The sequence below is a fragment of the Mirounga angustirostris genome, unplaced genomic scaffold (assembly GCF_029215605.1).
Source record: "Mirounga angustirostris isolate CCGP_5_RB_7025 unplaced genomic scaffold, mMirAng1.0.hap1 SCAF_17, whole genome shotgun sequence".
NCBI lineage: Eukaryota > Metazoa > Chordata > Mammalia > Carnivora > Phocidae > Mirounga > Mirounga angustirostris.
Window position 1 is genome coordinate 10,263,472 of NW_026991725.1, and position 18,225 is coordinate 10,281,696.

The 18,225-nt window shown below is 38.1% G+C and overlaps 1 protein-coding gene across 21 annotated transcripts in view; it reads left to right on the top strand.

The window, feature by feature from the left end:
* Positions 1-18,225, top strand: part of SYNRG (synergin gamma) — a 102,669-nt gene that overhangs the window by 26,345 nt on the left and 58,099 nt on the right. For 13 of the 21 annotated variants that reach the window (XR_010408563.1, XR_010408564.1, XM_064582799.1 and 10 more), the window contains 8 exons: positions 2,792-3,094; positions 3,981-4,214; positions 5,134-5,211; positions 7,484-7,680; positions 8,289-8,537; positions 10,161-10,294; positions 14,706-14,824; positions 15,020-15,082. Coding sequence is in view for 19 of the 21 variants with exons in the window: in XM_064582799.1 (XP_064438869.1) it covers positions 2,792-3,094; positions 3,981-4,214; positions 5,134-5,211; positions 7,484-7,680; positions 8,289-8,537; positions 10,161-10,294; positions 14,706-14,824; positions 15,020-15,082 (1,377 nt within the window). In the remaining 2 variants the exon portion in view is untranslated. The remainder of the gene's footprint in view (positions 1-2,791; positions 3,095-3,980; positions 4,215-5,133; positions 5,212-7,483; positions 7,681-8,288; positions 8,538-10,160; positions 10,295-14,705; positions 14,825-15,019; positions 15,083-18,225) is intronic. The other 8 variants (XM_064582807.1, XM_064582808.1, XM_064582802.1 and 5 more) reach the window with 3 other exon arrangements.

The following is an 18,225-nucleotide window of genomic DNA, read 5'->3' on the forward strand; positions in this document are numbered from 1 at the left end:
AAAGGAAAGATTCTTTGTGCTCATGGATTGAAAAAATGAGTATTGTTAAAATGTCCATGTTACCCAAAGCAATCTACAGATTTCAGTGCAATTCCTATCAAAATTCCAATGGCATTTTTTCACAGAAATAGAACAATCCTAAAATTTGTATAGAACCACAAAAGACCTCAAATAGCCAAAGCAGTCTTAAGAAAGAAGACTAATCATGACGTACCTTGATTTCAAAGTATATCACAAAGCTGTAGTAATCAAAACAATATGATACTGGCATAGAAACAGAAACATAGATCAGTGGAACAGAATAGAGAGCCCAGAAATAAATCCAGACACATCTGGTCAATTTATGACAAAGGAAGCAAGAATACACAATGGGGAAAGGACAGTCTGTTCAATAAATGGTGTTGGGAAAACTGAACAGCCACATGCAAAAGAATGAAACTAGATTACTATCTTATACCATACACAAAAATTAATTCAAAATGGATTAAAGACTTGAATGTAAGACCTGAAACCATAAAACCCTTAGAAGAAAACATAGGTGGTAAGCTTTTGACATTGGTTTTGGCAATGATTTTTTTGGATCTGATTCCAAAATCAAAGGCAACAAAAGCAAAAATAAAGAAGTGGAACAACATCAAACTAAAAAGTTTCTGCATAGCAGAGGAAACCATCGACAAAATAAAAAGGCAACCAACTGAATGGGAGAAAAATATTTGCAAATCATATATCCATAAGGGCTGATATCCAAAGTAGACAAAGAACTCCTACAACTCAATAGCAAAAAAAAAAAATCTGGTGAAAAAAATGGGCAGAGGATCTGAATAGACATTTTGACAAAGAAGACATACAGATGGTCAACAGGCGCATGAAAAGATGCTCAGCATCACTAATCTTTAGGGAAATGCAAATCGCATTGCAAACTACAATGAGATACCACCTCATACTAGAATTACTGTCACCAAAAAGACAAATGACTGTCACCAAAAAGACAAACAATAAGTATTGGCAAGGATGTGGAGAAAAGAGAACCCTTGTGCATTGTTGGTGGGAATGTAGGTTGGTGCAGCCACTGTGGAAAACAGTGTGAAGGTTCCTCAGAAAATTAAAAATAGAGCTACCATATGATCCAGCAGTTCCACTACTGGGTATTTATCCAAAGAAAATAAGAACACTAACTCAAAAAAATATATACACCCCATATTCATTGTAGCATTATTTACAATAGCCAAGGTATGGAAGCAACCTAAGTGTACATTGATGGATGAATTGGTAAAGAAGATATGGTGTATGTATACAACAGAATACTACTCAGCCATAAAAAAGAATGGAATCTTGCCATTGGCAACAATGTGGATGGATCTTGAGGGTATTAGTCTAAGTGAAATAAGTCAGAGAAAGACAAACACCATATGATTTTACTTGTATGTGGAATCTGAAAAACAAAACGAAAGGAAGGAGAACAGAACGGTAGTTGACAGAGGAAAGTAGGGGGTGGGAGGTGGGTGAAATGGGTGAAGGAGCTCAAGAGGCTCAAACTTCCAGTTATGAATAAGTCATGGGGTTGTAATGTACAGCATGAGGACTATAGTCAGTAATTTTGTAGTGCATATTTGAAAGTTAAAGTTCTCATTATGAGAGAAAAAAATTTTTTTGTAACTTTGTATGGTAACATGGTAATGAGACTTACTGTGGTGATCATCTCACAGTGTATACACTATTATCAAATCACTGTGTTGTACACCTGAAGCTGTGTGTGTTAGCCACACCTCAACAACAGCAACAAAGGCAGATTGAGAGGCACATCGTCCAGTTTGAAGCTGGCTGCGGACGATGGAGGGACAGAGATGGAGATAGTCAGGGACGATGTTGCCTTTATCTGTGTATCTGTGTGTGACTGTAGTTTTTAAAAGTTGATTTATTTAAAATAAATTTTGTGGATTTTGAGAAAAGAATAAGAAGCAAAAATAATATTACTAAATGAAGTCCCTATAGAGAAGCCTTATTACATAAGTAAATCTCACATTTAACAGTAAAGAGCTGCAATGATGTTTATAGACTTTAGAGCCAAAGATCTTTTAAACATAGTCCTCAGTCAGGGTTTACTTTCTTAAATTGTTGAGTTGTTTGACTTAGCACTTTATGGTGTCCCAATTTTGATGCTTTTTGCAGTACCACCTTGGTATTTGGTTTAATGTTCTTTTGTAATTTTCATTCCTCAAGTGGTAGCTTTACTGATGTGAACTATGTATGTAAAGTGTATGGATTAGGCATGATATATTGAAAATGACAAGTATTTATCCTGCATTGTTTCTAACTGGCATAATGAAATTTAATCATCAGAGTACGTATCTGTCCAAAATGTATTCAGCAGCATGGAGGTAGGTTTTCTAACATGTGGTACATACTGGTTTGAGAGGATATAATCCAAACATGACGTGGGTGTCAAAAGTAATCACCACTTTGATGTAAATTATTAGTGGTCTCAGGGAAAAAAACTGGTATGAACCTAATAAAAGAAGGAAGGAAATTTTGAGTTTAAATTTTCTTGTTTTTGAACAAAATGTAAAATAACCATAAAACTGCTTTTTGAAAAGAGAAAAATTGTAAATAGACATCAAAATGTTTTTCATTCATTTCATAATTCCATTGGACTCTCATTGCATGTTAGTTCTTGTTCACCTCTGCTATTCATGTTTCAGGATACTCTTTTGGAATTGCACTACATCTTAATTTCTTTTTTCCTTGCTGATTTTCATTTCTGAGTGTTTCATTGCCATTTTCCATTTTGCAGATTATTCCACATCATCTCATTCTACTAAAACTGTCTCCCCATCATCTGCCTTTCTTGATGAAGAAGAATTCAGTGACTTTATGCAGGGGCCTGTTGAAGTGCCCACATGTGGTCCTTCTTCCACTTCCCAGCCTTTTCAGTCTTTCCATCCCACCACCCCACTTGGCCAGTTGCATACACAGAAGGCTGGAGCACAGCCTCTCCCTCCAGGTCAGATTCCAGTGTCTTTTGCCTTACATGGTGTCCCTGGGCAAATTCCTTCTTTCTCTACTGCTGCAGCCTCATACAATGTACAGAAAGCAGGTAACTCCTAGAATATTAATGAAAGCATTCTTAAGATAATCTTGGATAATTTATTTCTTTTATATAAGTAGAATAATACACTGTTGTTGGTAAAGAAACATGTACCTGAATATATGAGTACTGTTGAAATTCACCCAAATAAGAATCTAGATTTTTTAATTCTGGGGGCCTCACATTCCAGAAAAATGATTTAAAACTTTTGCTCCTAAATTAGGAGCTATTTAAACCACCTTCGAACTTTAAAAACAAACTGATTTCTACAGAGTACTCTTGTTTGAGAAAATCACCAATATTTTGTTCAGAGTAATGAATCAAGAAAAGCTGCTTTAGAAAGTGCTCTCTCTGGTTCAGTGGTAGAGCACTTGCGGGGCAGAAGCCCGGGTTCTCCATTTATTGTCAGTGTGTCCTTGGACAAATCTTTAAACTGTACCTTAGTTTAGCACTTGTGAAAAGATGGGAGGGGGGACAGTTACACCTTCATTCTTGAGACATATATCCTAGCAAACATATACTTAGTCCAAACTTCCCCAGTTGGCAGATGTAGAAACAAACCCAGAGATAACTTTACTGGCCAAGGGCAGTGAGTAGAAGTGTCTCTATCTTGTGGAGGTCGTCAGAGTCCTAAGGTAGCACTCCTTCCACTATACCATTCTACCTGCTGGCTCATAGAATTCTTGAGAACCAAAGTAGGTAATGATGTTTAAGTTCTCTAAAACCTCTAAAGTCTTTCAGGTCCTATACAAGTGTGTAGTGACTGGATTATTTCAAAATTTACGTTATGTGTGGCAGGGCCTACCCTTGAGAATCTGGGGATGGAAATGGATAATTGAAAAAAAATCCAAAATTTGCAATTTTATACAAATAACCCTTCATGCTGTTTGTTTAGGCCCTTCCTTGGAGGAGAAGCTCCTAGTATCTTGTGATATAAGTACGTCTGGGCAGGAACAAATTAAATTAAATACTTCTGAAGTTGGGCACAAAGCCCTAGGCCCAGGTTCCAGTAAGAACCATCCCAGTTTAACGACCAAAAACGGGGGTGCTGTAGATGGACGTGTAAGTGGTACCACCACTGCAGAGGCAGAAAAGACTTCAGACCAAAACCTGTCCATTGAAGAGAGTGGTGAGCTCATGAAATACTCAGCAAAAAGTTTATTTAACCAAATGTCGCTCAAATGCTAACACCTTAAGCATTAATCTTCAAATGAATGCTGCTTCATTTTGCTAATCAGTGTTTTGCTTAAAATATTGTTAATGCATTCCTTTCTCCAATTAACCCCTACGATTTTGCTCTGAATTCTTTCAGCACAGTTATTCCTTTTAAAAATTTCAAAATAACCAGTTTTTTAAATCAGAATCATTCCTGATTTTAAATTTCTTTTCCTTTTATTTTATAAAAACTCTTTCACCCCTCTTACACTTTCTGTTCTTCTATAAGGGTTGAAAGTTAAAATTTAACTGGAAAAGTCACCAATGAGAAATAGTTTTGTTTCTCTGAAATAAATCATACACACTGCTGCGTAAAAGATCCAAGTTTTTATAAACTCAGCTTGCAGAGATAAATTAGAATTTGCATGGCATAGGAGACAAACTTTTGGAGGATTTTTTCTGAACAAAATAAAAATTAAAAATCCTATACATTAAGGCAGCAGTGTTATATTCAGGTTAAAAAAAAAATCAGACTTTGCAAAGTATTGTTAAAAGCTGCAAGGCAAGCTTGAGCCAATTACATTTTTTTTTACATGTGTAATTTTTAAACCACTGGCTGTCATGTTTTCTCCTTTAATTTGTAATATGTGAAATGATGCAAGCCTCATGTGATTCAGAATATTGATTTGGTACATTTTAGTTTCTTTTGCTTTCTCTTTAGGACATAGTTAATGTACAGAGTTGTTTAGAAACCAAATCTTTTAATCGTATTGGTGACTTTTTTTTAGTATCTTCAGCCAGCGCTCTTCTTATAAAAAAGGGTGACTCAGTGCAATTTCCCCATCATCTGCATGGACCGTTATGTACGTTAAATAATGTTTCTTATCTCCTAGGTGTGGGAGTATTTCCCTCACAGGATCCTGTTCAGCCCAGAATGCCTCCTTGGATTTACAATGAGAGTTTGGTTCCAGGTAAAAAAGCTGCTTTGTCCAGGATTCCCATCTGGATATTTCACTTTAAGTGTTGAAAACAGAGTTGTGAATATCTACTGTTGTGGTTACAAAATACACAGAAGGAATTTTAACTTTTTTCTTGTTTATTTTTTTCTGAAAGAGTACAGAAAATTTTAAAGATCTAATATTTCTAAAGACAGCCTTATGTGTGAAATAGCTATATAAATGTGGGAGAAATGTTTTGCTTTAATGTTTTATTGACCATCATAGACTTTTATTTCTAAAAGCTTTGCTTAGATTTATCATGCTTTAAAAGATACTGTTATTTCATAGATTATTAATAACCTCTCAAGAATAGTACTAATACGAGTGCCTGGGTGGCTCAGTTGGTTAAGCGTCTGCCTTCGGCTCAGGTCATGATCCTGGGGTCCTGGGATTGCGCCCCACGTCAGGCTCCCTGCTCAGTGGGGAGCCCGCTTCTCCCTCTCCTCTGCTGGCTCCCCCTGCTTGTGCTCTCTCGCTGTCTCTCAAATAAATATATAAAATCTTAAAAAAAAAGTAGTACTAATACATTTAATGTAATTTTCTGAACTCGTGCTGATTAATTTTTATATTTTAAAATATATTTGTTTTATGACATATAATATGTGAAGTAAAAGACCAAGTAGCATCTTTTTCAACATTGGAAGGTGGTGTTTACTTTTTACTTTATGTATATTATTACTGCTGAGCTAAAAAAATCCCTAAGGTGCATATTTTGTGATAGTATTCATTTGATACGAGGAAATACTCTGTTGAGCCATGGCTGATGTGCCCCCAGTAATGACTATTATAGCAGCATGGGTTAATCTTAATATATTGTAACATGTTCAGTTTGCTGTATTTTGCCAATCCCTGGAAAATTGTAGCTGAACTTCTTTTTGGGGTAAAACCAGTAATGTCTACTTGATATAATAATCATATACTCACCAATTGAAAGGCTAATTTCCCCAAATCCTATGGGACTTCAGTTGTACATAAAAATAATAGGTTTTCTTCCAAGTGCCCGTTAGACAGTTTGCATCTTCTTACTCTCTGTCTTCAAGCCAAACAAACAAACAAAACCCAGATCTTGGCGCGCCTGGGTGGCTCCAGTCGTTAAGTGTCTGCCTTCGGCTCAGGTCATGATCCCAGGGTCCTGGGATTGAGCTCTGCGTTGGGCTCCCTGCTCAGAGGGAAGCCTGCTTCCCCCTCTCCCACTTCCCCTGATGTGTTCCCTGTCTCGCTGTGTCTCTCTCTGTCAAATCAATTAAAAAAAAAAAATCTTAAAAAAAAAAAAAAACCCAGATCTGATATATTTTGGAGTTCCTTCCATTTTCTGCCAGCTTGTATTTCTCCCTCCTTCCAAACATACATGCACACATAATTTCCTAGGCAAAATATGTGTTTTTATAGCCAACCTACTAACCTATAATCCATATTCAAATCCTGGATGTAAATTTTTTGCTTTAAACATTTTTTTTTTCTGTCTGCCTTAGCCCTACCCACTGTCATCCTCCAAAACTCGTCTAACTAGGGTTGCCAGATTTAGCAAATAAGCTTATATGACATCTATTCAATTTTGAATTTCAGATAAATAGTAAATAATTGTTTAGTATAAAAGTATGTCCCATGTGATATTAGCATCCTCTATTTTATATGGCAACCTCATCTCTAAGAGCCTTTCCCATTTTGTCCTTCGGAAACCCTGTTTGATTGTGGAAAGACTCCTCAGCAGTTCCTTCCTTTTTTTTGAAACATGTATTCTGCTTTATCAGCTTGACTGAAAATTGCTTTCTCTGAAGGCTCTATTCCCATAGCACCTTACCCAGTACTATTTTTGCTCATAACCTCTAATTCACTGGGGGAGGAGACAGGTAGTATTGGTACAGTTCTCGCCTCCCTACTGCTGTTTTCAAACTATTCCCACCATCATTACAACTTCTCTTTTAAAGTGCAAAGCATCTGTTTATACCACCTCCATCTTAGTATTGTTACTATCTTCTGAATTTTAAGACTTTCTCTGACCCTTAGCCCCAAATCTTTATCTTCAGGACCAAGTTCCAACCTGTATTATATAAGCTGTAGACTCTGATTGTGTGTTGGAAATTTCCACCTGAATAACCTTTACAGCAACTCAAACGCTGACATGGCTTCAGTTCTGTTAAAGCAGTTTGACTTAAGATTATTCTTGTGTAAGCAACAATGACAACAAAAAAGAGCAACCACTTTTAATATGTTTATATTTGTAATCTGGTCTTTCCTTTGATAGATGCTTATAAGAAAATTTTAGAAATCACAGTGACTCCAACTGGAATAGATACTGCTAAACTTTATCCCATCCTGATGTCATCTGGACTTCCCAGGGAAACTCTTGGACAGATATGGGCCTTAGCTAATCGAACTACACCTGGCAAACTTACTAAGGAAGAACTTTATACTGTTCTCGCCATGATAGCAGTAACACAGGTAGACATTGTTTCTTAAGTTTGATCAAATAACTTTCAATATAAATCCTATTGACTACAACCTTGTAGAACTCCTTGTACATTAAAATTTAGATTATTTTTAGGATACAGTACTTCAAAAATGTACAGTTTTATATGATGCACATACTAGTAAAATATTCTCTTGTTTAAAGACTGTTTAGTATATTAACATTCTCTGACCTAACTGTATCCTTTCTGAACTTGAAAGTTATTCAATAATAGATGAAATTACTCTTCTTGTTTTTGAAGTCCTTGTTTAAAATTCCTTAAATTTAAGTATTCTTGGTCTGGTAGCAATTTTTCTTATAATACAAAATCATTTTAAATGATTTGATTATAATGAATTAACCGAACTTGTCAGAGAGTACAGTGTCACCATTGAGCTGTGTTAACCATTTCTTTGCCTGATATTAGGTTTACATGGACCTTGTAAGTTATTTTCTTGTATCAAATTCATGAGTTTTGGGACTCAGTGTAGAAAGCTATCAGGACTACAGATTTTACATTTAGGTCTCCCTTTGCTGGATTTAGATTATATGTGGTTTTCAATCCCCTAAAATGTTTCCATTTTCCTTCTATTCTGTATAGAGGGGTGTTCCTGCCATGAGTCCTGATGCTTTAAACCAATTTCCAGCTGCTCCTATTCCAACTTTAAGTGGCTTTCCTATGACTTTGCCTACTGCGGTGAGTCAGCCAACTGGGATGTCTTCAGGCCCTGCAGGCTCCATACCCCTCAACCTCGGACAGCCAGTCATGGGCATTAACCTTGTTGGACCAGTTGGGGGAGCTGCAGCCCAGGCTTCCAGTGGCTTCATGCCAATTTACCCTGCAAATCAGGTAAGTGGAGCAGCTGTGCATATTCCAAATAATCCCTGAAAGTGAATCTAGCAGCTTTTTTCCCAAGGATGCAGAGAAGGTTGTTGTATTATGATGGACACTGGAGGTGAAAATTAAACAGTAGTAAAACAATACAAAATTTCATTTCTCATTATTTAAAAAAAATGAAATTTCTTAAGTCTTAAGAGATTTGAATTTTGGCTAAAAGTTTATATAGTTCTTTATTATATATATTTTAAACATCAACCTTAATGAGGTTGAATTCCTAGACTGTGTCTTTTGGAAAGGATACTAAACCTGAAATTCAAATGCTTCCATTTATTTTTCACTTCTCAGACTAGCAAAAAGTTTAGAAAACAATAGTGTCAGGGAAAATGTAGGGAAAATGGTTTGCTGGTACAGCCTTCTTAGAAGGCAGGTTTGGCAGTAGCTGCCCAAATTCTAAATGTCTGTATATTCTGACCTAGCAGGCACACTATTAGGAATCTATCCCATAGAAATAGTAACTCAGATTAACAAAAATATGCAAGGATATTTGTTATAGCATTGTTTATTAGAGTAAAAAGTTAGAAATAGCTAAATGTCCCTCAGAAGAAGGAAGGTAAATAAGTTTTGCTTCATCTATATAGTGGTAAACTATTTGATCATTAAAATGAAGGAACTACTACATGTACAACATGGAAGCGATGTCCACATTATATTTATAATTACATCTTTTTTTTAAAGTGCAGAACAACATAGTATAAGCTCATTTTTCTATAAAACAAATGAACTGTTCACAGTACTTACTTCCAGAGCATGTGATTAGGAGTCAGTGTTCATTGTTGACTTTATACATACACTAATGGATTATAACAAGCTTGTATCACTTTTGTAATTTATATCGTGTATAAAATGTTTTTTAAAGATGGCAGGTTCTCAGTAATAAATATGATTTAGCTGCTTTAAAATTGTGTAGATTAGTTCTTTAAACCAGTCTTTTACCATTTGTACAAGAGAGTATCTAAAAATACAAGACAGGGGGGCACCTAGGTGGCTCAGTCGGTTAAGTGACTGCCTTCGGCTCAGGTCATGATCCTGGAGTCCCGGGATCGAGTCTCACATCGGGCTTCCTGCTTGGCGGGGAGTCTGCTTCTCTCTCTGACCCTCCCCCTCTTGTGCTCTCTCATTCTCTCTCAAACAAATAAGTGGAATCTTCAAAAATAAATAGTAAATAAATAAAATAAAATAAAAATACAAGACAGGGCACCTGGGTGGCTTAGTCGGTTCAGCTTCTGACTCTTGATTTTGGCTCAGGTCATGATTTCAGGTCGTGAGTTTGAGCCACGCATCAGGTTCCACACTGGGGGTGAAGTCTGCTTAAGATTCTCTCTCTCCCTCTCCCTGTGACCCTCCCACCACCCCCCAAAATAAAAAAAATACAAGACAGATTCTTGCCTTAGGTACTTGAGTTGGTGTTATACCTAAAGTGTGTTCTTCTAAAATTAGATAGTCATGCCTACCTAATTTAGGTACCTAAACTGGGAGATTTAAAAGGTAGTTTTTGAGTTTGACAGTTGTAAATTTGTTACTTACTCTTTTATCAATTCTCTCTCTCTCTTTAAATGTCCTCTATACACCTAGGTGGTAAAACCAGAAGAAGATGACTTCCAGGATTTTCAAGATGCTTCTAAGTCAGGCTCCCTTGATGACTCATTCAGTGATTTCCAAGAGTTGCCTGCTTCTTCAAAAACAAGTAATTCCCAGCATGGAAACAGGTAGAAAAGGGTTGAATATAGTTAACATTGTGTTTAATAAATGAGAAAGAGGCATCCATTTATTTGTGGCTCCCTGCGCTCTCCCTTACCACCACCAACTCTGTCAGCTCTGCTTGGCGTGGAAAAAGGCTGTATGTGCTCTGGCCGCTGCCTGTTCTCTCGACCATTGCCCTTCCCCCACAGCTCATGCTCCACCCATGCCAGAACGACTCCAAACTGATCCTGCTCTTTCAGGCTTCTGACCTTTTACTTTCTTCAATCTGAAATTCTCTCTATAGTTCATTCTAGTTCTATTTCAAAAATCAGGAAGTTTTTAGGGGTGCCTGGGTGGTTCAGTCGTTAAGCATCTGCCTTCGGCTCAGGTCATGATCCCAGGGTCCTGGGATCGAGCCCTGCATCAGGCTCTCTGCTCAGCGGAGAGCCTGCTTCTCCCTCTCCCACTCCCCCTGCTTGTGTTTCCTCTCTCGCTCTCTGTCAAATAAATAAATAAAATCTTTTAAAAAAAAAACAACATAGGAAGTTTTTACTAACCTCTCTGCATTAATTGCCGCCTCAAAGATGAGGGCCCTTCCCTTTTTACTGCCCTGGTGCCTTCTAGATATCTGTACCCTGGTTACTGGTTTACCTGTTTCCCTTACTAGGCTGTCGTACCTGAAGACAGTCTTTCATGGCTGTATTTGTAGTACTTAACCATATTATGTAATTAATAAAGGATTACTGGATGAATGTGTTGCAGTATGAAGGTTGTAAACCAGATTCATCAAATTAGTGGTTTACTCCTCTGGGAAAAAAAAAGTCTCAGTGGGTGAAACTTTAAGATGGTGGCCAGATCCAAGATATATGGGATATTAGCAATTTTGTGTGGCATTATCTCCACATAATAGTTTACTTTCATACATAGTCATACTTTGTAGACTTTTTTTTCCGTTCTGACTTGATTACTTCCATGCTTACATGAAAACATTTTGCTCATGTCTAAGAATCCACACTCATTGTTTATTTACTCACTGAAAAACATTTACGTACCACCTGCTGTACGCTAGACATTGGGGCAGGACTAGAACTACAAAGGCAGAAAACGCAGTACCTGCTCTAAAGAAGCTTGGTGTTATCTGGGCATTTATGCTATAGAATAAAATTCTCTTAGAATTGGTCCTTCAGTCTTTGTGTGTGTGTACATGTATAATGAATTCCCTAGTTAATGATCTGTGTTCCATACTATGAGTTTATTTTAAAGGGATATTTGTTAAATGATGATATAAATGGCTAAGCCTAGGTGAGACTGCTTTGGGCAGCACTTTTTTTTTTTTTTTAAGTAGGCTCCACACTGGGAGCCCATCACGGGGCTTGAACTCATGACCCTGAGATTAAGATCTAAACTGAGACCATGACTCAGACTCTTTTCTTTTTTCAAAGATTTTATCTATTTATTTGACAGAGAAAGCACAAGCAGGGGGAGCGGAAGAGGGAGAAGCAGGCTCCCCGCTGAGCAGGGAGCTGATGCGGGGCTCGATCCCAGGACCCTGGGATCATGACCTGAGCTGAAGGCAGACACTTAACCCTCTGAGCCACCCAGGCACCCAGTGACTCAGACTCTTCACCGATGAACTACCCAGATGCCCCTTGGGTAGCATTTTTAAGCAAAAAATGGGGCATTATTTGTTCAAGAAGATGAAAAGCCAAGTAAGGTGTTAAGTAGGCTGGAGTGGAGAGTATTGTTAGTCTGTGAAAAAAAAATCTCATTAGTTAAGGGCAGCACCAATGTGGGATGGCTTATGATTTGTGACTAATCTGTAAAGGGTTTTAGAGATAATAAGTGGCCTGAGGAAAGTGATCCCTGCTACTGTGTGGGTAAATTCAGCTGCCGTAGTGATCCTGTGGTGAGCTGTGGAGAGGTGCTCTGGGTTTAGAGTCAGGCACTGAAAAGTGTGCGTCTGAGAAATTGGTCAGACATGGTGTCGAACTGGATGTCAGAGGAGAAATAGCTAGCCCTTGAGTCAGCATGAAAGGGGATCTGGAAGGCAGCAGTGTCGTTCATTTATGCATTCACAAAATACTTAACTGTGAGCCGGGCCCTGGGGAGCCTGGAACAGTAGACACCACAGACATGGGGTACCAATGCTAAAATAGTTCAAAAAGGATTAAGGTGTAGGGGTTTTGAGTTGGTTAGCTTCATTTTACTTTTTAAGTGGCAGTATTTAGTGTGGTGTCTCTCCAATCAGCCCAAATGTGGGGTGACAATAGGGTGGAAGCCGGTGACGGCTCGTGGTGCAGGGCTGTGAAAGGATTCACCCCAGGCAGAACAAAGGAGATAGAAGTTGATTGAATACACCGCGAGGACAGCAAAGGAGAGACCATCTGCCACCAGGCAGTGGGTGCAGGCTGTTTTTAAAGGGGGATGATGGGGAAGTATGGCCACAGATGGAATTTTCCCTATTTGGTGGCGATGCCAAGTAGCCCACTAGTCTGTTAGGGCCTGTGGATATTTTGAGCGAGTGGACTGATGGCCCTGTCTGTATTCATCCAGGTGGTCGCTGTGAGCCCTTTTGCCTTGATTAAGTTTCCGTGGCTCAAGCCTGTTGTCTAAAATGTCTCTACCTTTAGCAGGGTAAGCAACTAAGTAAAATCATCTATGACAGCCACATGGAGTAATTGTAAAACAAATGGATGCACTAGAGAAAAAGCAAAATACTTTTTTTTTGGTAGCCAAATTCTCTTAAGTCTTATCTTTCAATAGACTGCAGGTTCTTAAATTTTAAAACAATTTAAAACACTGAGTATCTTTCACTAGTATTAAATAGTAGAAATAACAGTTTTCACATTTGGAATAGATATGTACTTTATATAACTGGCCTAAACACTGTCATGGTGATTACAGTTCGGTTTTTTTAAAATAATTTCAGAGAACTAGAATGAATTATTCATTTGTAATATGCATAAAATTACAGTCTGAGTCAGCTTTTTTTTTGAGTAGAATTTTATTTTGTTGACTTCAGTCAGTATTTCATGACCTGAAGTTCCTCTATTTTTTTCAAATCCTGAAAATAATTTTAAAATTAATGATAATTATATGTCACATTTAGTAGATTTTACCAGTGGGCTTTATAAGACCGTAGCTAAAGTTGGCAGTTCATGAAAAACAAATAGGTTGTTCAACTTTGTGATTTTTTTCTCCCTCAAACATTAATTACTCTTATTTATATGTAACATTCTGTTCGATGAGTTGTAGTTTAATTGCTTATGGAACTTAAAAAATCCACCTATAATGTATAGATGATGACCTGTTTGTCAAGATCAAATACATCACAGCTGTCTGGTAGTGATGTGAAATTATAATGTTTGACAGCCCTAAGTCCTAAAGCACTGTGGACCTCCATTAGCATGCATGTGCAAGAGCTGGGTTTTTTACCTTGCTTGTAGGCCACTGATAAGACGATTTAAATGACTGTGGAAAGATTTTTGCTTCAGGGCAAAAAACTCAATAGAAATCCATTTATATAACTTGTGTGTGTGGTATTGAATGATACAAACTAGTGGTGGAATGTAGTCATTCATATGTAAAGTTGTTCTTCCAGGGAGCTGCCTGGGTGTGATAAGAAAAAAAAAAAAAAAGCTATGCTTTTATAGTATGTGTTTAAGCCATCCAAGAATTACCCACACAGATACTACTCATTACACTCTTTTTCCATCCAGCAAGAAATATGTCCACAGGCAAAAGTATCGTTATCTAATTTTGAAGTGATTGTTGTTTTGCTACAAAGATAGCTTCTGGAACCGCTGATGTGGTCCTTGTAAAAATGTAAATTGTATTAACTCTCCTGCTGCTTATCAGATGTGTGAACTTCTGCCAGTAAGCAATGCACTAAGATCAAGTAAGAACAATTTACATCTTGGCTTGAACAACATTTCATAAATAGATGTTTATCTTAACTATTCTACCTCTGCATTCTGAACCCATTTCAAAGAATAATTTATATGAAGGTTAACAGAATTTACTCTAAAATATTGGGTATACGTATTTGGAACAGTTCACTTTTGCAATTTTATGGACCTTAAGTTAAAATTCTAGGAGGTCATCATTCTATAAGAATCTATTTCCAGAGCCATTCCAACTGTTTTTGTGACTTACAGCGATGATTAGATGGTCATTGTGGGTCTGACTCCTCTTCAGATAATCAAACAAAGAATTATCACGTGGGCGGTGTGTCAGTATATTTTTACAAGAAAAAGGATGTGTAAAAAAAAATGTTTTTTCGCCTCTGTGGTGAATATAAACAGTTGCTAACTTTTAAAGCAGGGAGCCATGAATTTTAACCAGGTACCTGTTCACCATTTTAATTCTAAGCTTCTACTTGATAAGGGAAGGATTCAGTGTTCTAGTCATTAAGAAATATTTCATTTTCCCTTATAGTGCCCCTTCTTTGTTGATGCCACTTCCTGGAACTAAAGCATCAGCTTCGATGGATAAATATGCTGTGTTTAAAGGAATTACAGCTGACAAGTCCTCTGAAAATACTGTTCCATTTGGAGGTAAAAACACACTGTCAATTCATAAACCTATGAATGTAAACCTTTTTAGTGGCGGCCTTTTGTGAGAAATGTATAAAATGCTTACACCACATGTCAAGTATGTATGGTTTGGTTAACCCAATCTGCCTGCCTGCCTTCCTTGAGTTTCATCTCAAGGTTCTTAAACTTAATGGACTTTCTGTCTTTTCATCATAGAGCCTGGTGATAAATACAGTGCTTTCAGAGAACTTGAACAGACCGCAGAGAGTAAATCTTCAGGTAAGTTTTTGATTCCTTAAATGGATAAATTACTTCAATTTTTCTTTTAAGATTTTTATTTATTTATTTGGCAGAGAGATAGCACAAGTAGGCACAATGGCAGGCAGAGGGAGAGGGAGAAGCAGGCTCTCTGCTAAGCAGGGAGCCCGACCCAGGGCTCGGTCCCAGGACTCTGGGATCATGACCTGAGCCAAAGGCAGATGCTTAATCGGCTGAGCCATCCAGCCGCCCCTAAATTACTTCAATTTTTAAAAAATTTTATTTATTTTAAGTAATCTCTACACCCAATGTGGGACTCGAACTCATGGCCCCAAGATCAAGAGTCGCATGTTCCTCTGACTAAGCCAGCCAGGCACCCCTCAATTTTTAATAAAAAATATTTTTGATAGTTCTTTCAGTGATATTCCTGAACATGTCTTTATAATATTGTGTGTGTGTGAGGGTTTTTTGGCTTTGTACCTTTGTAAATTATAAGGAAACAAAATGTGGTTCAGCTATTGGAAATTATTTTCTAAAATTTAGGGCAAACCCCAAATTGAGGCAATTTTTTTTTTTTAAAGATTTTATTTATTTGACAGAGAGGGACACAGCGAGGGAGGGAACACAAGCAGGGGGAGTGGGAGAGGGAGAAGCAGGCTTCCCGTGGAGCAGGGAGCCCGATGTGGGGCTCGATCCCAGGACCCCGGGATCATGACCTGAGCCGAAGGCAGACGCTTAACAACTGAGCCACCCAGGCACCCCAAGGCAGTTTCTTTTGAAGCTAGTGCTTCTCTTTCACTGGAAGCCTTCAAGCCAAGTTAGACTTCTGTATCAAATGGAGGGCTGTGACTGGTCTCAGTTATTTTAACGTTTAACAAGAACTTGAACTATTATCAGTCTGTGGACTATGGAAAAGGTAGCAACCAGTCTTTTCAAGATTTTCAAAATTGGCTATAATTTAATAAGATGAGGTAAGAGGGATTTATAGAAGGGCTTAAAGAGAGTAGAAAGGAATATAGAATGATAGTTTGAGAGCCATATGTGTAAAGACTGGAAGTTATGTTTGTGGTTAAATCCTAACCTGATGTGTAGGGTTTAGATAATCCATAGGTCAAATTATGTCCTTCAAAGCTTAACTGCACATGCTATGATATTTGTATACTCTCATGAGGATTTCTTCCTCAGTACAGTGCCATATTCTGTCTTTGTGTATTGAGTGCTCAAATTTGAAACATCCCTTGATAATCATTTGTTCTCACCCTTCTGTCCAAGAGGGTGGGAGTGGTGGGGGGAGGTGAGAGGAGATTATAGGAAAGATAATGTATGTGTGAAAGTTCGAGGGAAAAGTGTACTGCTTAGGGCGCCTGGGTGGCTCAGTCGGTTAAGCGTCTGCCTTCCGCCCAGGTCATGATCCCATGGTCCTGGGATGGAACTCTGCATCAGGCCCCCTGCTCGGCGGTGGGGAACCTGCTTCTCCCTCTCCCTCTGCTGTTCCCTCTGCTTGTGCGCACATTCTCTCTCTCTGTTGCAAAAATAAATCTTTAAAAAAAATTTTTTTAAGTGTACTATTTAAATATCTCTAAAAAGAAAGACCCACCAATTCTAAAAATATTCAATCCCTTATAGCTGTTAAGTTCTAGAAGTGTTGCCTTGTTTCATTCAAGCCTTTAGGATGTAATAACTTTTTTCCTCAATGCCTGTGTTAGGCACTAGGAGTACAAAGATAAACCTTAGAGGAACTTGGGGCACCTGGGTGGTTCAGTCTGTTGAGGGCCAACTCTTGATTTCGGCTCAGGTCATGATCTCGGTCCTGAGGTTGCGCTCAGCGGGGAGTCTGCTTCAGGATTCTCTCTCCCTCTGCCCCTCCCCCTGCTCACTCACATGCTTTCTTTCTCTAAAATAATAAATCTCAAACACACACACAGAAAAAAAAAAAACCCTAGAGGAACTTTTGGCTTGTCAGTTGGGTTTGACTCCCAGCAGTGCTTTCCTCACCTACCTCTTGGGCCAAGGCAAGTTTGGAGTAAAGAGCATGGTTTAATATCAGAGTTCTTTGTGTAGGGTGGTATTAATCATCATATCATAGGTATGTTATTCCTGAGAAAGACCGTGGTGCCATCAAAATGGAAACAGTACCTTAGTGCTGCTTTTAGTAGTACTTTAGTAACAGAACCCCATATTGTTGCTGCCATGTTTGTTGGCTTGCTTTCATTCCTGCCTTAACTTTAAGTTAAAGAGTTCCAGGTAGAGGTGCCAACTCTTTGTTCATTTTAGAAGAATATTTTATTCTGTTTTCATTAAAAATACATTGGCCTGGGCGCCTGAGTGGCTCAGTCGTTAGGCGTCTGCCTTTGGCTCAGGTCATGATCCCAGAGTCCTGGGATCGAGTCCCACATCGGGCTTCCTGCTCAGTGGGAAGCCTGCTTCTCCCTCTCCCACTCCCCCTGCTTGTGTTCCCTCTCTCTCTGTCAAATAAATAAAGTCTTTAAAAAAAAAAAAATAACATTGGCCTGAATGCATCAAGTATGTTAGTGTCTTAGAATTTATGAAAAATCATGTAGTATTGTGTTCAGAACTGTGGGTTTCGTAGGTTACTAAGTGACAGAGATTAATGTTATTTCCTTTTTTCCTACCCCTACAGTTTAAACCATAAATTTAAGGAGATGAGGAAAATACTGTGTATGGAGAAGTGACCCTTCTTACTGAAGTTTTAGCAAAAAGTGACCTCTGTTGAAATGTTTTTAGGGCCTAAAAAGTGACAAGTAGAGAGGGGAATTTATGGGGATTCAGAGGATTAATGTACCCTCTGATATGCAAGCTTCCAATGACTGCAACTAGTTTATTTGCCCCAAAATTCCCTTTGTTTTTGAACTTGTAAACCCACCCATTTTTATTTCTTTTTGACCCTTTCACACAGCTTACATTTCTAATGGAAACATTTACAATTCATCAGTAAGTTTAGTTTGCTGTAGTTTCTTTTTAATTTCTTTTTAAATTTCTTTTTAAAATAACATTTTCTTTTTAAAATTTCTTTTTAAAAATAACAAAGCAAGGGGCGCCTGGGTGGCTCAGTTGGTTAAGCGACTGCCTTCGGCTCAGGTCATGATCCTGGAGTCCCGGGATCGGGATCGAGTCCTGCGTCGGGCTCCCTGCTCAGCAGGGAG